This window comes from Brachypodium distachyon, chromosome 5 (assembly GCF_000005505.3).
Source record: "Brachypodium distachyon strain Bd21 chromosome 5, Brachypodium_distachyon_v3.0, whole genome shotgun sequence".
Lineage (NCBI taxonomy): Eukaryota > Viridiplantae > Streptophyta > Magnoliopsida > Poales > Poaceae > Brachypodium > Brachypodium distachyon.
The window spans coordinates 20266304-20287002 of NC_016135.3; the positions used below are offsets into that span (position 1 = coordinate 20266304).

The 20699-nt window shown below is 45.6% G+C and overlaps 4 protein-coding genes across 6 annotated transcripts; 1 reads left to right on the top strand and 3 right to left on the bottom strand.

The window, feature by feature from the left end:
* Positions 1-5221: 5221 nt before the first annotated feature.
* On the bottom strand, positions 5222-7233 carry LOC100844638 (probable aspartyl protease At4g16563). Its single transcript, XM_003580179.4, has one exon. It carries the CDS (start codon positions 7179-7181, stop codon positions 5472-5474), a length of 1710 nt encoding a protein of 569 aa, XP_003580227.2. The 5' UTR covers positions 7182-7233; the 3' UTR covers positions 5222-5471.
* Positions 7234-8548: 1315 nt separating this feature from the next.
* On the top strand, positions 8549-14259 carry LOC106865459. Of its 2 annotated transcripts, none has more exons than XM_024456241.1 (2): positions 8549-9990; positions 14127-14259. In XM_024456241.1, exons 1-2 carry the CDS (start codon positions 9309-9311, stop codon positions 14132-14134), a joined length of 690 nt encoding a protein of 229 aa, XP_024312009.1. In that variant the 5' UTR covers positions 8549-9308; the 3' UTR covers positions 14135-14259. The 2 variants fall into 2 exon arrangements, with proteins under 2 accessions (XP_024312009.1, XP_014750900.1); XM_014895414.2 differs by lacking the exon at positions 14127-14259 and adding an exon at positions 13708-14109.
* A 1340-nt stretch (positions 14260-15599) lies between these two features.
* On the bottom strand, positions 15600-18124 carry LOC100844945 (bifunctional adenosine 5'-phosphosulfate phosphorylase/adenylylsulfatase HINT4). 2 transcript variants are annotated; one of them, XM_003580180.4, is made up of 6 exons: positions 17757-18112; positions 17624-17670; positions 16364-16440; positions 16190-16256; positions 15964-16041; positions 15600-15867 (listed from the first exon to the last, which is right to left on the bottom strand). In XM_003580180.4, the coding sequence occupies exons 1-6, from the start codon at positions 17883-17885 to the stop codon at positions 15783-15785; spliced, it is 483 nt and encodes a 160-aa protein (XP_003580228.1). In that variant the 5' UTR covers positions 17886-18112; the 3' UTR covers positions 15600-15782. The 2 variants fall into 2 exon arrangements, with proteins under 2 accessions (XP_003580228.1, XP_014751048.1); XM_014895562.2 differs by lacking the exon at positions 16364-16440 and having other exon boundaries at positions 17752-18124.
* A 780-nt stretch (positions 18125-18904) lies between these two features.
* On the bottom strand, positions 18905-20176 carry LOC104581408. Its single transcript, XM_010228909.2, has one exon. The coding sequence runs from the start codon at positions 20174-20176 to the stop codon at positions 19052-19054; it is 1125 nt and encodes a 374-aa protein (XP_010227211.1). The 3' UTR covers positions 18905-19051.
* Between the last annotated feature and the right edge of the window lie 523 nt (positions 20177-20699).

The following is a 20699-nucleotide window of genomic DNA, read 5'->3' on the forward strand; positions in this document are numbered from 1 at the left end:
GCTCCAGCGAAGGCACACGGCACAGATTTTATGGAAAATAAACGTGACATGTAAGAGTTCGTTTAGGTTAAAAAAGATACGCTCGTCATTTGGTTGATTCACGTTAGCAAATTTACGTGTCACATATATGTAACGCACGATTTGAAAGCAAATTTATGTGTCACGTAAATCTAACGGTCGTGTTTCAACAACTCTCAGATCCAATGATCAGAATAATTGAGATGATGTGGATCAACGTGAGGCCTCCTTCGGTACCCCCTATTGTTTTTAGTATATTATAGCCAGTTTGTAGCCCAAGCGACATATCCTTCTCGTTAAATCTTAACCGTTAAATATAAAATTTGATGGCCGGTATAATTCAAGTGATGTGGATCAACGTAGTTCTCCCCTCGGTTTCCCTCATTTTTTTCTTAATCTATTTTTAGGGGTTTTTTTTTTAATCAAACCATCTAGTTTATTTGTTTTATATCATACGGCAAAGGGAACCAATGAGATATCCTGCGATCGGCAATTGTGTGTCCATATTGGACACATATTAATTCATATTGGGTCTTAGTGGATTTTAATACATTTTGATGTTTTGTTGATAGCCCACAAATTAGGCCTACTTGGTTTGAAATCACTTTATTGTTTATTGGTAACCCATCAAATATACTCTCTCATTAAATAAGGGCCATTAGATATCAGATCCAACGATTAAATTAATTTGAAGGATGTGGTTCAACGTGAAGACTCCTCTCGGAACCCCTCATACGTTTTTCTTTTAGTATATGATAATAGATATACCCAATCCATAATGAATGTTGCTGATTTATTATAATTTAGTACTCTCTTCGTCTCATATTAAGTGCCGAAATATTACATGTATCTAGATGCCTTTTAGGCCGGTATAGATCCATCCATATTTGTGCAAATTTAAGTCATTTAATTGGGAACGGAGGAATTACAACTTTAATTACACTTATGAATCGGAGTGAGTAATAGATATAATAGATAAAACGGAAATTCCAAAACGCGCTGTTCAGCTATTTTGGCTCTGTGCAGAAAGCCGTTTGCATGCTGCTGCTCTGAAGTCCAGACTGCATTGCATGCACAACAGGAGCTGCTCGTCTGGGCGTCGTGCGATCGGCCAAGTGCGCATCGTCGTGCCGTGGCGTGGTTTTCTAGAAGATAACGTGACATCGGTTCTGTGTGGGGCGCGGTTTAGTGCACGGGGACGTCACATGTTTTTATTTAGCAAAGCTAAAGCTAAAGATAACGTGACATGTTTTAACGTGACATATTTTTTTTAACGGAAATCGTGTGGGGACTCTAGAATCAGCAGCGGAACATATGTTTGACATTGATTTATGACCCTTAAATCTTTTATCTAACGGTCAAAACAATTGTGGTGATGTGGATCAACTTGGAGCCTTCCCTCGGTACCCCTCGTATTGTTTTTAGTATATAATAGATAGATTCGTGTGGAATAACCATGTTCTGTATAATAAGCCAATATGCTTCCAATGTGCATCTGGGTTTGCCCTGAGTTGCCGAGAAGAATGTCCATACCGCACGCAAACTTCAAACTGTTTGGAGGCATTGGGACATCAGCTGTGCAGTTGCAGGGATGGCAGTCCGCTCCAGGCTCACGAGTGAAGAGTAATGCACCGCATAAATGTAAGCCAAGCAGCCAAGCTGGAATGCATGCTCGCACATTGATGCGTCAATGGTACCAACCCAGCACGAAGGAAGCAGATAACAGGGACAGGCCAGGTATGGATCCAAATCCAATCATCATGCACGGCCGGGTACATGACATGAAGCGTGCGGCCACTCGCACAGATGATCACTGCTGCACTTGTACACACGCTGTTAAAGTTGTTCCAATGCACTTTCAGCCGAATTAAGTTGACAACTACTCCGTACAGTATAGACACCAGAAAGACAGTTATGATATTTCAGTGTATGTGCAGACGCTCCGATGCACAGACCGGCTGCTTCCGTAGACATCATCTCCGTTTAGCTAGAGTAGCTTTCTAAGTTCTAACAGCCACGTCTCTGCCTCCTTTGAGATAGGATTAGATGTAGATGGAGTATCTTATCGAACCTAGATTTAGATGTCCCTCCAGGTTATATCTTTATGTAAAGCTAGCTATCCCGTAGAATGATCGCTAATCAGGGTTATGAAATCAACGAGAGGTTTGTTTGTTTAACTGCAGTACTGCACTAGCTCGGGACGCTCCAGGATTTCTTTGTCACACGTGAACAACGAAAATTCTGTAGCACCTTGAACTTTGCCCTGCCTTTCCTGCGGGAGACAGAGCAGCCAGCTCATGCTCATCTCGCCACCCCACGTGTACGTACGTGCGCAGCTCTCCTTGGCTCCTCCGGCGCAGCCACCGCTGAGATTCAGCCAGCAACTCGCACAGTTTCAGAGTTGCCCCTCCTGGTACTTAGAGCAAGTCCGGCAGACTAATCAAACTTGAGCCCTTAAATATTTATATGGGATTCTAATATTTCTCGTCTCCCCAGCAGACTACTCAAATCTCAGCCCCTATAATTCATTCTCCATATTTTATCCATATCCTTCAACCGTTTTTGCAAACATCTATATTTCAAACGACTTGAATTGAAATTTTGTATTTGAAACGCTTATAATTTAAATTTAATAGTTGTATTTTATTTATATCCAATTATTAAATAAACTATAATATTATAATTTAATTACATGAAAATTTTAATTAATGAATATGTTGCACGGGTCTTTTACAACGGCTATTTTCTTAACGGCTCTTTTCCAAACGGCTAGATTTTGAACAGATCTTTTCCAACGGCTATATTTTTTAGTCTCTATATATATATATATATATATGTGGAGCTCTGAAGCATTGTTCATTCACTCTCTACCACATCTCTCAGCCTCCTCTCACAAAATGCGTCCTAGCACACTTTGGCAATACATGAGTTCATCAGAGGAGGAGGAGGAGGAGTATGAAGATGACGGCCATGAACTAATGTTGCTACGGCGGCCATAGTTCTGGACGCAAACATGCGGTTCAATGCTCGACGTCGTGGCGGTTCTGTGCCGGGTCGTCAGGTAATTAACCGCGATAGGGTAGCTGGGCATGGTAGATTATTTGAAGACTACTTCGCGTAGCATCCTGTCTATGGCCCCTCGTATTTTCGCCGAAGGTATGCAATGCTTATATATGGTTTTTATTTGCATTTTTATTGTTCCTCTAGTGTACAACTAATTGCCTTTGTTCTCACAGGTTTCGAATGGCTCAGCCGTTGTTTCTTCGCATAGTGAAAGCTGTGCGGGAACACGATAGCTATTTTGTGCAGAAAAGAAATGCTGCTGGAAAACTTGGGTTATCATCTCTTCAAAAGGCTACTGCAGTGTTTCGAATGTTGACTTATGGTGTAGCTGCGGATGCTACAGATGAGTACGTTCGGATTGGAAAAGTACTGCTTTAGATAGTATGAAAGCATTTGTTAGAGCTGTTATTGAAGTTTTCAGAGATGACTTTCCTCAATTTCAATTTTCTTTTGCTCCATTGTAAGTGCTCCTTCATAACGTTCTTTCTTTGATGCCTCTCTTGCATTCTCTCTTGCTTGTCTTGCTGTTTCTCTTGCCATCTTTCTTGCCTCACCCTTTGAAAACACAAGATCCAATGCCATGACAACATTACTATCGTCTGAAGAGGTAACATTTTTACCTCGACGTTGCCGCTCTTTCTCCGCCTTCTTCCCAATAGGTCTCTTAATGTGATCCGCTTTGGCCGGAGATGTAGCTTCAAAGTCATCAATATGGACCGTGTTGGTTTCATGAGTAGACATACTCGGACTTGCATTTGAGCTTGACTTTTGCTTTTTATTACTTTGAGATGACCTATCAACTTGAGCCAACCACGTTTGTTCGAAACGCAGCATGTTCCAACAATGCAGTAGCACAAACCATTTATGGGTCTTATCTAGTGACTCGAACAATTTGAGAGCATCAACAATCTGCACAAGTGAATAGGTCTTAGTATATTGGCAAAAAACATATGAATATACAATGAAATTAAACAACTAGGTGAACTACCTTATGTTGCTTTGTCTTCCTGCTTTTGTGCCTATGCATAATTTGATCGTAGCATCCACAAAACCTACCCACTTGTTCTTTTAGAACGGACCAACGATGTGATAAGGAATTGACACTGCGGTCACTACCTTCTGGCTTGTGCAATTCATACTCCTCATGGATCCTATTCCAATAAGTCGCACTTTTTTGCTCAGTACCTACTATTGGATCCATACTAGCATGCAACCATGCAGCCACCAACACTTCATCTTCTTTATCACTGAAATTTCCTTTCCTCTTATTATTTGCTTTTACCGGAGGAGTAGGAACTTCATTTGGCCCCAAGCTTCTTGTAGATATCCGTCACTCAACAAATTTGTGTACAAACCCATGAGACCATCCTGGCTATCCATCGAAGCACCCTAAAAATATTTTATTTTATTTAATCAGAACTGTATGATATGCTCTCATGAAACAACAAAATTGATCTACCAATCTACATCTACATTTCTATAAAATTGATCTACAAATATTTCTATAGTAGCACACATCAATCTACACAAGATTTTCATCTCTCTGTCTTTCTCCTATCAGGCATCAGCACAGCGCAGCGCGTCCCCATCCCGACCCCCCAGTGCCGCCGCCTGCCCATCCCGCCCCGCAGCGCCGCCGGCCTCCCCATCTAGCGCCGCAACCGCGGGCTTCCCCATCCGCCGCCCCACCAAATCCGACCACCAAATCAACGCCGCCGACCACAACTACACAGCAGGGAAGGGAGGGAAGGGGGAGGAAGACGAACCTTGGCGCGAGCAGGATGGATTCCGTTGGAGTCGTTGCTTTCGGGATCCCCGATCCGGCTGCTGAGTTTCGGGCGTCGGGAGGACGATATTGAGAGCGCCTCAGTTTAGGGAGAACGAACGGGGCTCTGTTGGACAGAATTTTGTGGCCAAAAAGCCTAAGTTTGAGGATAGGGAGTGATATAAGGAGTCTCTTGGACTTGCCCTTGCAATACAAATTTAATCATTCCGGTTTGGACGCCTTCGAGATTTGCAAAGCCTCGGGTGAACGGCGTCGCAGGTCAATGACCCACCAGCTGTCCCAAAGATTGGAGCTTGCTTACCGCTGACTCTCTGTTTTGTAGCAAACCGTGCTCGCAGTTTGAGTCATCAGTCCTCACGAACACTAGACATGTTTGCATTTGCATGCGCACAGGATACCAGAGATCTACAGCATGACACGAGAGTAGAAAAATAAACTTGTGCGCAAAACACAAGCAAACCACGGAGTACCTTACAAAATACAAATACATGCGTGTGGCATTTAACACACGTGGCACAATGCCCATATCTGTACATGGGAGACAAACTAAGCGAATCATACGAGATACAACAGCAGGGCCCAATCCAGCCCGTATCGATCACACTCATCGGCGAGAGAGCGAGTCCCAGAGGTCCGTACACCGGCGGCGAGCGAAGCCGACGCGGCCAGCATCAACGTCGTACACCACCTCAAAGCCCTGCTGCTGGAAGTTACCCAGAGTGCCAGCGGGCCCACCTCCATCATCCTCCCCGCCGTTCATCAGCATCAGGCACCCCACGCGCCTCCGCTCCTCGCTTCTGAACCCCATGAAGTAGTTCCTCCGCGGCAGAACCACCGTGGCCTCGCCCCGGAAGTGCATCGCCAGCGGCGGCACGGCCCGGGCCGAGCCCTCCTCCGCGGCGGAGGCGTCGTGATCATAGTAGTAACAGGGAGCGAGGCCCGTCTGGTCCTCCGCGGCCTCGGCCCGCTCGAACCGGGCCGCGGCCATCGCGCGGCCGAACTCCTCGGCCACACGCGCGTACGTCTCGTTGGGCAGCATGGTGAACGTCGTGCCGGAGTCCACCACCATCCCGCCGTCCCCGGCGCGGCCCACGCGCCCGAGCTCGGGCCGGGCCGGGATCCTCGTCCCGCCCACCGAGACCGCTTCGAGAGCCACCGAGTAGAAGTACGGGTGCTTCGGGTTGTGCAGCAGCGGCGTGTACACGATGCCCGTCTCGGAGGCGGGGTCCTCACCCGGGCTGCGTCCTAGGATCAGCGGGCTGGGCCGGATGGGCCGGTCGGCGCGGAAGGAGTGGGCGACGAGGCAGTAGGAGAACCTCCCGGAGAGCGCTGCTGGCGCGAGCTGGGCCGGGAGCGAGAGCGGGCCGCGCCCGAACCCGGCCACCCCGACGGGCTCGCCGAGCGCCGTGTGCGCGCACGCGAAGGTGAAGTTCTCCACGGCCACGGACGCGGCGATCCCCACGCGCCCGCGCCTGAGGCGCGCGACGAGGCTGCCGTCGCCGTAGGCGTAATAGAGCGGCGGGCACGCGTGGGACGCCGCGCACGAGCCGGTCTCGATGTCGTCGAGCGGGCACCTGGCCGCGGCGCAGAGGTCGGCGGGCGGCGCCGAGGAGTGCGCCGCGGAGCAGAACGGCGACGCGCAGGGGATGCGGCGGGAGTCGGTTGGCGGTGGGAGAGGGTTGGAGCTGTTGTTGTTGCCGGGCGGGGTGGGCTTGCCCTCGCAGAGCATGCAGGTGAACGGGGCGCAGGGGAACCAGACGAGGTCGCTGCCGGTGTCGAGGAAGAGGGACACCGGGTTGGCGGTGGAGAGCGGGCCGACCGAGAGTGATAGCGTGTAGTCGCTGCCCGGGGCGAGCGGGAGAGATAGCTGGCGGTGGCGACGAGATGAAGGCAGGTGGTGCGTGCGGTGCCGGCCGTGGCGCGCGGCGGAACGGAGGGAGGAGGAGCGGATGAGGTGGTGGATGGAGGTGCCGTTGGGCAGTCCAAGGGAAGAGAGGGTGTTGGTAAGCGGGAGGAGGAGGAGGCCGTGGCATTGCAGAGAGGAGGAGACGAGGAGGGCAGCGAGTAAGCAGAGGAGGCGCATGGCCCTCGCGCTTGGGGTATGCTGATATCCTCGGGCTGTTGTCGATGCGCTTGCCATCATGCCATTGCCATGGGTGGTTTTACGGGAGTTTTGAAGGTGCTGCTGATGGTTTGAAGCATTAGTTTCTGAGTCGTGTGGGACAAAACTTCGGGGGACGGCCGCATGACGGACACGCACGCACGGCGCGGACCACGGTTTTGGGCTTTTCGTACGGAACTTGGGAGGATACATGGCCTTTTTACCAGGCCTGGAAGTGGCGCGGCCGAAGTGATCCCCCTCGACAAATCAAATGATTTCGCTGATGAGTCATGTGAGGTTGCAGCCAAGCTAAAAGACCTATCGCCGCCTACCAGGATAATACTCCTCTTCTTATCTTCTGTTTGGGCTCACATTTGAAAGTTGTTCCGAAAGGACCGTACACTAGGTGTAACATTGTGATTTACGTTGGATGAGCATTGTTCCGATGAAGAGAGAGTTTGACTTATTCTCAGCCTTAGCTCAAGGGCCGAAAGAACCCTTCCTTCTTCAATTTTGTCGAGAAAGGAGATGACCGCTGAACAGTTTTTAACGAGCAGTGGCGGAGCTCGAGTGTGGCGCAGCCATTTTTTTTATTCTTCTCGGACACGTTTCAAGCGGCGGCAGAGGAGCCCCGGCTGACCACGCGAAAGATGGGAGGGCCCAAAACTGCGCCAGATCAGCATGTTGACGTCAGCCTCCCTCCCGCGAACAGGCGACTCTGGCAGCGATCAGCAGGCGATTCGATCTTGATTGCCTTCTCCGCCGATCAGGGGAGAGGAATCCCGATCGTCTTCTAGCTGTGGGCTCACAGAAGATCCTAAAGACGCTAGGGAGGGGCGGCGCACGGATCCCCATCCTGATCTGGTGGGGGAGGATTTCGCTTTTGGCCGAAAGGTGGTAGGGGTTTCGGTGGCTGCATCCTCGCCGACCACATGGTGCACCTCCGAATCTCCAGGCCCGTTTGGTAAGGGTTTCCCTTCTGATAGGAGCGCCGCAGGCTGGGACTCGCATCTAGATCTGCTTTTCGAGCACCTATGGACGGCGAAAGCTCGGCGAACTTCCTTCGGTGGTGGGTGGCGTGTGCAGCCGATTCGACCCCTGCCGGATCATCTGGTGTGGCTGCGGGCGGGGATTGGCGGAGGTGAGTGCTCATCAAACATCTTCCCTCGATCGTTCTCGGTTGTGGTTCGCTCAGATCTAATGGCTGGGCGTGGGAACTACTTGGGGGGCGATGGTGCTTTTGGTCGAGGGTTTGGTGGTGAAAGACGAGGCCGTGGCATGGATGGCATGGGCGGCGGATGGAATGGTTGGCAGGAGGGGCAGGGGCACAACTGGCAGGGACCTTCGCAATATTGGGGGGGCAACTATCAAGGCGGCCCGCTGCAGTTCTTTCAGTCTGGAGGCTCGGAGATGTCTCAAGGTCAGTTTTCTGGTCAGATGCAGGGTCCGTATCAGGGGATGAGACCTCCTGTGCAGTTCCAGGAGCAGATCAGATGAATTTTGCTTCTGGCTCAGGGGATAATGCAGGAACTTCTAAGGTAACTGACAGTGTCAAATCTGCTGCCTCTGTGCAGCAAGGGGGTGTGAGGAAGGTGATTTGTCAGAAGTGTGATGCTGAAGGGCATGTTAGTAAGGATAGCAAGCAGGAGGTGTTATGTGACATTTGTGGAAAGAATAATCACAATGTCAACAAGTGTGTGTGGCCTTTGCAAGTGAAACCTGTTGCTAAACTTGTCGGGTATTCTGCCAAGGGGCTAGGTTGTTTCCAAACATAGAATGTCAAGAGAGGAACTGGTGGATCTGTGTTGAGTTCTTTGGCTATTCTGGTGGTGGAGAAAGGTACTCTTACTGCAGAAGAAGCTGTGGTGGGGCTCTCTGAGACCTATCCTTGGAAGTGGGAGTGGCAAGTGAAAGACTTGGGGAATGGTAGGATGATGGTGAAGTTTCCTTCTGCAGCAAGAGTTGAGGAAGCTAGATGTTACCTAGCTTTTGCTTTGAAGGAAACAAATGCATTGGTGTCTGTCAAGAGATGGTCTACAGAGGCTATGGCTAAAGGAAAATTAGATACTACTTGGGTCAGAATTGGAGGAGTTTCAGATGAGCTTAAACACTATTTTGACCTGTGTGAGGTTGGTTCTATGATTGGTGTAGTTTTGGATGTGGATATGTCTTTGTTCAGGAAGCAAGAAATTGTTAGACTGAAGGTTGGAGTGAAGGATGTGGCTTTGGTCCCTGCTGTAGCTGAGCTTATTGTGGATCTTTTTCTGTTTGACATCTTCTTTGAGGTGGAACAAGTAGTGGAAAAGGGTGGTTTGTTTGGAGCTGGTTTGAAGAGAGGGGATGAGAACTCTGATAAGAATGCTAACAAGAATAGGGAGCAAAAGAGGTAGAAGAATGATGAGGGACCTGCTGAGAATGATCATGACAATGAACCTGGGAAGACTGGTAACACTAGCATGCAGGGAAAACAGCAGATGTTGGGAGGAGCTCTTAGTGACAGTGTGTCTGTTTTTTCAAGAGATTGAGAGAGCTGTTTTTGACATACTGGTCCAACTGGAGGTGGAGAAGAAGCTTGCTATGATATTGCAAACCAGAGAAGAGGGGAGGCTGAGAGAAAAGTTACTGTCTGCTCAGAAAGGCAATGTTTTGGGGCATCATGGAATGGAGAATGTCACACAGATGATGGATATGGTTCCTAACATGAGTGGTACTAGCAATATGTTTTCTGTTTTTGAAGGAGATGGCTTAAGTAAGAACTGTATGAGTGGGGAGGAAGTGGCTGAGACTACTTTTGCAACTAAAGTGATGGGGGTGCAGGGTGCTCCTTTGAATCTTGTTGAATTGGAGATGGATGGCCTGGGGGCTGGGCAGACTGAGATGATTGAGGATGCTGGCACCGAGGAAGACAAGGAGAATGATCTGAGGAGAAGTTCAAGACTGGAAAGGTTGGGTAGGGCCGATGATAAAGTGAAGGACAGAGCCATCTATAATGCCAAAGTTAGGAACCAGGAGCTCCCTAAAGGTATAACTCTTGGTAACTCTGTTCTTTCTACTTCCAATCAGGAACTTATTAATCTGGCTAAAAAGTTAAATGTTAGTCTAGGTTCTGATTCTGTTACTGAACTTGCTTCATTGATCTTATTGAGAATTTGGAAAAGAGTAGATTGGATTTGTACTTACAGATTAATAGTAAAGCTGTTACACCTGAGGTTTCTGAATCCTTGGCAGAACAGCAAGTTGCTGTGACTGACCAGTTTCATGAGCTGGTGGACACTTTAGATGAACTATCTATTGATGAGGGGGATGAGAAACTTTCACCTAGGGTTTTTTGTCATAGTGCTAGAAAGAAGAAGGGGATTTCTCCTGACTGTTTTAGTGTAAAACCTATAGTTAGAGCTAGAGGTAGAAGGGCAAAAAAACATTAATTATGAAAGGAGTTTTTTGGAATTGTAGAGGCATTGGGGGTAGTAGCAAAATGAAGTTTGTTAGAGAATTAATTTTTGAGCATAGATTAGACTTTATTGGTTTACAAGAAACTATTAGGCTTGATTTTGATGAAGCCCTCCTTCAGTCTATTCAAGGGAATGCACAGTTCCTCTGGGACTGGATTCCTGCGGATGGAAGGTCTGGGGGCATTCTGTTTGGTGTTAGAGAAGTTATTTTTGATGTTGTTGATGTCATTAAAGGAGAGTATGTTCTTAAAGTTGAAGTGTTTCATAAAAGTCCTGAGTTACTTTGGTCCTTTTTAACTGTTTATGGTGATGCACAGCCTTCTGGCAAGGAAGCATTTCTGCTTGAGTTAGTTTCTTTTAGTAGATCATGTGCTGAACCTTTCCTTATAGGGGGGGGGGGGGGCTTCAACTTGATTAGATCTGCTGAGGAAAGAAATAAACCTGGTGGCTTAGGGAGGTGGTCTGACCTTTTTAATGCTGTGATTGAAAGTCTGGAGGTTCAGGATCTAGCACTGGGCAACAGGATGTTCACATGGTCTAATGATCATGAAGATCCTTTGTTCCAGAAACTACATAGATGTTTGATGAGTGTGGATTGGGGGGCTATTTTCCCTTTTGTTTATGTGTCTGCCTTGGAAAGAGGACCGTCTGATCATTCTCCTCTGTTAGTTGACACTGGAGAGGCAGAGGCAGTGATTGCACCTTTTAAGTTTGAGTTGAGAGGTCAGCTTAAGTGTCGTTTGAAAGAGTTGATTAAGGAAGATGATGTTAAATGGTGGTAGAGAGCTAAGGAACAGGACCTGCTTCTGGGTGATGGTAATACCAAGTATTTTATGGCCAAAGCTAGTGGTAGGAGGAGGCAGAACATAATTACTAGTCTTAAAATTGATGGTGTGATTGTGACTGATCAGACAGTTTTGGCTGAACATATTACTTGCTTCTATAAACAGTTATTTGGTAGTGGTCCTTCATCTGATTTTTCTGTAAATTTTAATTTTGAAAGGCTGGTTAGTGATAATGAGAACAGGAGACTATTAGAGCCTTTCACTTTAGATGAGATCAAGTGTGTCGTATTCTCTATGGAGAGAAATAAGGCCTCTGGGCCTGATGGCTTCCCTATAGAGTTTTATCAGAGATTTTGGGAGATAGTCAAGTTTTCTTTGAAAAGATTGTTTGATGATCTTGTTGTTGGCACTTTGGATGTGAGTAGGCTGAACTATGGAACTATCACACTAGTACCTAAGGTGCCAGAAGCTGATGTGATCCAGAAGTTCAGACCCATTTGTCTGCTTAATGTTAGCCTGAAAATTCTTACTAAAGCTAGTAATAATAGACTTGTTGAGTTAGCTAATGATGTACTTGATGAGGCCCAAACTGCTTTTATTAAAAGGAGATTTATTTTAGATGGGGTTGCAGTGATTCATGAGATTCTGAACGAGGTTCATAAATCATACTGTTCTGGTATAGTCTTTAAAGTTGATTTTGAAAAAGCTTATGATAAGATTAATTGGAATTTCTTGAAAGAGGTGATGTCACAAAAAGGTTTTTCTTTGGCTTGGATTAACTGTGTGATGAGTTTTGTTACTGGGGGGAAGTTGCTGTCAAAATTAATGATAGAATTGGGCCTTTTTTTTAGAACTTATCAGGGTGTGAGACAGGGTGATCCCCTCTCCCCCATTCTGTTTAACCTTACTGTTGATGCACTCATTGTTTTAGGGAAGCAAGCTAGGCAGCAAGGTTTAATTAGGGGCTTGGCAAAGCATCTGGTACCAGGGGGATGTGTCATATTGCAATATGCAGATGACACAATCTTCTTGTTGGAACCAGATTTGGATTGTGCCAGGAATTTGAAGTTTTTGTTGTGCATGTTTGAGCAAATGTCAGGGCTTAAGATTAACTTTCACAAAAGTGACTCGTACTGTTTAGGGGGTGCTCAAGAACTTGGAAATACTCTGAAAGGAATTTTCACTTGTAAACAACGATCCTTCCCTTTTAGGTATTTAGGTGTTCCTCTTAGTTATAAAAGGTTGGCTAATATTGATTGGAAACCTATGGAAGACAGGTTTGAGGGGAGGCTTGCTAGTTGGCAGGGGAGATTACTGTCCAGAGGGGATAGAGTCACCTTGATCAATTCATGCATGAGTTCTGTTCCTAACTTCCTGATGTCTTTCTTAGAAATTCCTAAGAGTGTTATGAAAAAACTTGATTTCTTTAGAAGAAGAATGTTGTGGCAGGAGGAGGCAGATCACAGGAAAATACACCTAGTGAACTGGCCCTCAGTTTGCCAACCCAAGGATCAGGGAGATTTGGGCATTACTGATTTAACTTTGATGAATTTTTGTCTCATCTGTAAATGGATCTGGAAACTAGAAAATTCTTCTGGTTTATGGCAGAAATTGATTAGAAGGAAGTATTTCAGAGGCAAACTCCTTGCTCGGGTTGTTCATAGACAGGGAGACTCTCATTTTTTGTCAGGAATTTTGCATGTTAGAGTCGTTTTCTTTAGTTTTTGTAGACGTTTAGTTGGTAATGGTAAAAGAACAAGATTTTGGGAGGATGAATGGTGGGGAGTAAAACCTCTTGCCCGGCAATTTCCAAGGTTGTTCAATCTCACATTTAGTATTGGTATTTTTGTGTATACTGTTTTTACTGAAGGTTGGGGATCTATTCGTTTTAGAAGAACTCTGGTAGGAGAGACTTTTAAACAGTGGGAAGATTTGAAACGATGTTGTCAATTAGTTGTTATATCTGACAGAAAGGATAAAAAAAATTGGAAACTGGGGGCCAAAGGAAGATTTTCGGTTGGATCTCTTTACAGACAACTGAAAAGATCCCAGGTTCCTTTTCCTTATAGTTTCTTATGGAAGGTTAAGCTGCCACTAAAAATTAAAATTTTCTTGTGGCTAGTTAGTCGAGGTAGTATCCTGACAAGAGATGCGTTGCGGGCTAGAGGAGGTAACGAAGATGATCACTGTCCTTTTTGTGTCAGGAAAGAGTCTATTGATCATCTTTTCTTTGCATGTTCTCTGGCGCGCTATGTTTGGCGGGTCATTCAAGTTTGCTTTTGTTTTCATCGTGTACCTCTCTCGGTTAAAGACTTGCTAGATGTTTGGATTTATCAGTTTCATGCTTCAGAGAGAAAGCTTGCTATGGTTGGGGTTGCGGCTGTCATTTGGATCATTTGGAAGACTCGCAATGATGCGTGCTTCAGAAACAAATGGCCGACAGACCCAACCAGTGTAATCTTTACTATCTGCTCAACCATTGATTACTGGTCTGGACTGCAGAAAAACGACCGACAGGAGGTGCTGCACCAGTGCTCACGGCGCCTGTGGCGAGTCGCGGCTGAAGTCTTTAATCGTTCACTGGGTTGGCCGCCTGTGACGCAGCGTTTGACTCAGCAGACGTCGGATGGGTGTGTTTGGGGATCCTGAAGCTCGGCAAGTTCGTTGTAGTGTGGCTGGAGTAGTCTTTAGATGACAGGGTTTTAAGTCTAGGAAAGTTGCTGAGATAGTCAGTGCTTCCGTCGGGGGAGTTTCCAGTTCTCAGCCGTTGCTGGTTGTAATTGTGGGGCTCCCGTTGGAGTTTATGTTTTAAGCTGCACTATTTATGTCTGCACAATGTGGTTTCCTTTAATGAAGCCGGAGGGATGTCCTCTGTTATAAAAAATAATAATCTGATTTACGTTTTTTTGCGTGACATTCAGGAAAATGATACACATCCAGAAAAGATGTCGTACGTGGTTCAAGGCAAAACAATTAAACTGCAGATAGCTGTTGTGTCAAAATAAAGGCATGCCAAATTCCAATCAATTAAGTCTGGGACCATTGCTCTATTGCTAATAAGATGGCCAGTTGCCAAATTACGACATGGATTGTTGGGGATGGGACTGGAGAACGATTGAACGAATGAACAAGTGGTATGATCATAGGCGATGCGAAAGGCGGCCACAAGCATCAACGGGGGACCTCGCTGATCGAAATGGATGGGTTCGACTGAGCATTTTTCTTAGCAAGTGCTAGTCGTTCGATGGAATTATTAGGAGCCACTATGGCAGTGTTATCATGAGTTCAGCCATAACCCGATATATCATGCATGCGCCATAAGGTTTTAGCTTTTTTTTTTACCAGGAAGCGTCCAGCAATCGTGTCGACCATGTATAATGCTCGAGTAGCTTATTCACTAGTGTCTGTCAGCTAATGAGATAATCGCCAAGAAAAGAGAGGCACGCGAAGCCTTTTGACTACCTACATATGGTAATGCATTTCAATTTGCAACAGCACGTGAGTCACCTTCATTTGAGTGAATGAAAGCCGGATAAGATCTCCAATCCCGCAAGGCAAAATAAAAATAAAAAAATAAAAATAAAAATAAAACTCTGACGACACATGCAGCATAGCGAGACAATTGTTCGTGCAAGTAGCTAGTGCACGGCGCGTCGTAGAACATTAGTGCTGCAAGCAATATACTAGTAACATATATGGAAGTAAAATTGTCATTTCTGAGTCAATTATCATAGATTGGCCCGTGGCACATGAGATACCTGCAGCTACCTTAGCTGTTTCCATGATAAGAAATCCAAGTACATGCCCTGCAGTCTAAGGAACTCAAAATGATCCTTTTGATGGTTGGGCACACACCCAATTTGGTGTTAGACTGCGATGTTCATCAGCTAATTTTGAAAATGCATTAAACTTATGCTTGCTTACCAGCTTATGAAAAAAAAGCAAGGAGCACACAATACTATTATTTCACTGCATGCAATCACTGGAACCAATTTCTTCTCACTTCAGCATAATTTCACAAGATGAATTCATCTGGTACCAGCTACATTTCATTGCAACATCCCAGAGTAAGTGAAACAAATATAGCTAACTGAGAGTAACAATCATATAATAAATTAATAATAGCGACCTGCCTGAACGTTCAATCACCCACAGGCACATTGTGTTCTTATTTTATTTTATATGATTAAGTCTGTCAGAGTCACAGCTTCCGTCAAGGGTTCTCGGTTTAAAATTATGTGAAGGCCTGCTCTTTAAACCGCTATATGACTATCCAATTGTTTAATTGAGAACTGTTGTTCAGGGAAATAATTTACCATCATGTTAATGTTAGGCCTACTTAAACTCCATGCAAGCTGTGGCGATTCCCCTATCCAAATTTTCAGTTCAAAACCAAATAGCGAAAGAGTGGTCCAGCTTCCATCAATGTTCAGGTTACTTCAGTATACAATTTCAGACCAAGTCTGTTGAGTTTCAGTTTCCACTGATCCAAAAGCAGTAATTGTGAACACATCAGATAGAAATGATAATACAGCTACAAAAAAATGCCTTAATAAGCACAAATAGCCAGTACCAGCCTAAATATTTATTCTTTCCAATAGCTTCTCCGCATCAACAAAACCGCCCAAGGGACCCAACGGCGTATATTTTACTTGCCTCCAGCTGTTAAGATGAAGAGTACACATGAATCTAAAACTAATTTTATATGGGAAAAGATGTCATATTTAAATCTAAAAAGGAGTTCTGTAACTTCAGTACCTGGGTATAAATGGCAGTGCCAGGCAATGAAGATGAAGGTGATCAACACTATTAAATGGAGGCTGATGAAAACCAAATCTACAAGACAGGCCAAGTTTACATGAGATCAGACAATAAGAATGCTCCGAGAGTATCTTGTGATAATATCGTAAATTCATAATAATGTTGACAGCATATGACTCTGCCTTCATGCTGATCTAGAACACAACAGAACATACTGCAATACCTATGTTCCTCGGATCCGGGAGCATCTCGATTGAGTAAATCCTTTCCCACCTTTACCATGTGACTAACTGAAAAGGAAAGAGAGTTATAGTTCACCACGAATCCCTGGTTGCCTTAAATGACATGTAGTAGCAACCCAGGGTTACACGAAACAAGAAAATATGTGTGAACCCACCTAACTGGTGATCTTCGTTGGTTCTTTCGAGATCTTTTACAGTTGGTATATGCTCAATGGGTATGACAAGATAGTGCCTGTAAATGTTCCATGAAAAGACACTCTAACACAGATCTTCGAAAAACCAATGGGCATGGACAAGCTTAAACAATGGATCTGGTGCTAGTCAATGGAGAAACTGAATTCATATTGCCGCTAGGACTGATATCAAGGGGGCATTTCAGGTTGATTGATTTGGCTAATCACAGAACAAGAATTTATTACAACGATTAATTGGTCTACAACTGTACAACTATATTCCCTCCTTTTCATAACAACGATCGTATTAGGTTTCGTTAAGACAAGGCTTTGGTCACAACTATAGTCCCTCTTTTTCATAATATATGTTGTATTAGATTTCATTAAGACAAAGCTTTGATCAAGAATTACTCCATTAATATGTGCTTAATGTTACACAAAACCAAAATATCAGTAAATACTTTAAGACGAATCTAATACCCCTTACATTATGAAAAGGAAGGAGTGTGTCATATTTCATAGGTTCTCTATTAAATGTAATCAAAGAACTGCAATTTTAAACAAATTGGAAAAATATAATACTCCCTCCGTCCAACAAAACATGTCTCAAGTTTGTCAAAATTTGGATGTATTTAGACATAACTTAGTGTATAAATGCATTCAAATTTAGTGAAAGTGGAGACATCCTTTGTTGGACAGAGAGAGTATGTCGTTTATGTCACTAGTCTGCATAAGATTAAAACAAGTCATGTTAACGTAATGCAGGAATTAATGATAATTTCTAGAGAGGTGGCATTTCAGCTAACTGTAGGTCTTGATGCACAATAGTCTGCATATAGACAGACACCAGTCCACACCAGTATACCACTAGGTTCTCGAATCAGTATTGGGCTACTCAGCTGATCGAGAATAGCCACCAGAATTTTATTCATCACTCCAACAGTGAGTAGAAAACATCTAAATATATAATATCCTACCACACCAGTACAATAACACTTGATAAAGAGCAAAGCCACACCAGATAGCACACAGATCAAGCAGCTCCAATTATAAGCTTTCCACTTTGCACTAGTTGAACAGAAAATGAATTAAATATAAACAACAATTTGGGTGATGCATGCCGGGTGTTCGACGAAATGAACACAAGCACTACTAGATCTGATGATGCCTACTAACGCCACATCTAGACGAACGCCAGCAGACATGATCCTGCAAAAACAAACTGCAAAGACCAGTAAGTACCTGAAAGCCGACGGATTGATGTCCTGAAACGCGACGACCTTGTCATCCTGCGCACAGAAACAAAACTGGTTACCAAACAAATCGGCAGATGGCAGCGATCGGATCGTAGAGGCGAGGAGACGGTGTACGGAACGGAGTAGAGGAGATCGGTGGTGGAAGCGGGGGCACGGTAGGCGATGTCGCAGAACACGCACGAGTCGGCCATCGGCGTCCGCTCCATCCTCTTCGCCGCGGGGCCGCGGAAGCAGAAGGATTTCATCATCACCCCCCTTTCCACCGATTCGGGATATGGTAGGTGGGAGGCAGAGGGGACGACGCGGGTGGGATTGACCGCTTCAGTGCTGCGCTCGGACGCGGCGGCCCTTGTCGGGGATGCACACCGCCGTGGAAGTCATCGGAAGGGAGCTTTTTGACGCGTGACTGAACGGCGGGGAGGACGCAACCGGGCTCCGGCGAGGCCCAGTAGCGCGGCTCGATTAAATTGGGCTCTCTTTCTCACAGGGATAGAATAGAGCTCTTTCGAGTATGCGGAGTAGGATATCTCAAAGCCCAACACAGAAACGGTTTTGAATTACAGTACGGAGTATTGTTTTTTTTTAGGGAAAGCCATCATGGCAACTTTATTGATTATTGAAGTTTACGACTGCAAATTAAACTTTGGACTTAACTCTCAAAAGTAAGTGTGGAAAAGTTGCACCATGCAGCGATTTCACACCATATCAAAAAAAAACTTTATGGCCAACCAAATTTACACAGAAATGCTGACTGAATCATTCATTCCAACAGAATGACTGGCATGAGGAATCATACAATTTGTAAGATGCATAAGTTGGAGCGGACAGTAGAAAGCTTACATTCGTCCAGGAAACCTGGTTCTTAGCTTTGGCCAAGTTCTTTCACCTTGTTGTTTTCAATCTAGACCTCAGGTTTTCATTCTCCAAATATTCTTGACACAGAAAGTAGAAATATTCTTGAAACAGAAAGTAGAAATTTTATTGACACAGAAAGTAGAAGCCATGGCATATAAAGAGAAGTGCCGAAACTGTGAATTGCCTGTAAAAAATATTCTGTGTGCTTCAGGAGTCACAAGTTTGGATTTCTGCTGCAACTCGCAAACCCTTTCCCAGTTTCCATAGCTAGGTAAGCACACCCACCGAACATACTTCAAACATAAACACGCAGCCTCACGGGCCAACCAATGAAAAACTAACATCAACCATCCATGATTATGGAACATGATACATGATAGTGTTCTCTTTACAGACAGGTAACATACTAGAATGAGTGATAAACCATCTCATACATGGACTAAACACACAAACCTGCAAATATACCTACGACGAAGGAAATATATGGCCGCAAAACAAATGCGACAGATTATTCATTCAGAGATATATGGCCGCGAACCAAATGCGACAGATTATTCATTCAGAGCACCCAATAGATGGTGTCATTCGTGAAGGTATAATATGCGCACTTGTGCTTGACCATCTGAAGGCTCTGGCCATCACCGCTACCATGCATTATCTCTACGCCACTAAGCACAGCAAACCGCTCTCCAGTTGCTTCTTCTTCTAAGGTCTTAGCGATGAGAAACTTGCCATCGCCCATGTTGAGAAGCTTGAGTTTGATTGGAAGCCACACCTCTCCCTCGGGTGGGTTCAGATCTTGCCAAACTTGGCGCTCAGTGGGTTGTCCGTCCTTCACTATGTCAGAGAGGTCTGCAGCACACAGGTAGTTTGGTCTGGAGGCTGAGAAGCCAAACCACAGGTTGAACTCAGGAACGTACTGAGCTCCGCCATTGAAGGGCAACTTCCACTTCCCGACATGCTTCCACTCCTCTGAATGCCTCCATCCTAGACGATGTCTAGAGTCATGCCTTGCCGTCTCAAAGCTGTAGGTGCCGATGTCGCCCTCGCATGATATATAAATAGTGGAACAGCCATAGCTATTGACTATGCTGGTGTAGGAGGTAATAGTGGAGGGTTCATACCCAGGTTGGAGTACAAAGGGAGGAGGTGGAAGAAGTCGCCAGCGCCACGTCGCCATCAAGTCATTGAGTTCAATGCAAGTGGGCATGTACTCAAGGACCTCGAAGCATCGATCAGCAGCCTTCCCAGGGTAAATGTCCATGACATATAAGCTGTCTTGGTCAGTGCCAGGGTGCGCGATGGACACGCACATGGGGTTTATCCCCTTAGGCTGGTTGAGGTGGCCCATGGTGTTGAGGAGCTGCTTATCGGCATCGTAAAGCACAACCTCGCCGATCGAATTTGCAAAGACCATTCTGCCTTCGCAGGTGGCACGTGTGCTCAAGAGCGTGAATATGTTGAGCCGGCCACCAGAGGGAGTTGTAGTGAAGTTCATGGTCGGGATCGGCAGCTGCAGGGTCTGCATCGCTGGAAAATATTCCTTCTTCTTTGCTGCTTCATCTGCTGCTTCTAGTGCGGTCTTTGCTGACCGGTAGAAAAGATGGGAAGGATCGATGCGGCGGACCGAATAAACGCCTTCGGCCCAATTACGCGTCACCAGATTCACAAACCGCCTATTCATCTTCGTAGCTGCCCTTATAACGAGATTTTTTTTTTGATGAACAGGGACCATCGTCCCCGGTCCCAATTTTTCATTGAGACCCAAAAAGTCGTACCGAACAGTGTAGCAAAATGTGAGGTAGCAGTACAGTTTTAAGCCAAAAGCTATCGAACCTAGTTCTATCTCCGCAGAGATAAAAGGAACTAAAGCTATTACAAGCTGGCAATGTAGCGATCAGCGCGCCTCGCAGGGCATCGAAGTGGAGCAAGGGAGCGCCGCCAGCTTCTTCCTCTTCATGGGAGATGGCTGAGGAGATGAACCACCAATGTCCGGGGGGGGGGGGGGGGGGGGGAACCGGGCTTAGCAGAGTGGCCCAGCGAACTTCAACGCATCTGGACGGGGACGATTGGAGCGCATCAGAGATCTTGAGCCTTGCATATCCTCCCAGAAGTGAGTCGGCAGGCGAGATAAATTCACAAATTGAAACTAGCATAAAGAATTAAAGATTAAAGATGGCTGGATAAGATGCTCACCCTTGTCGGTC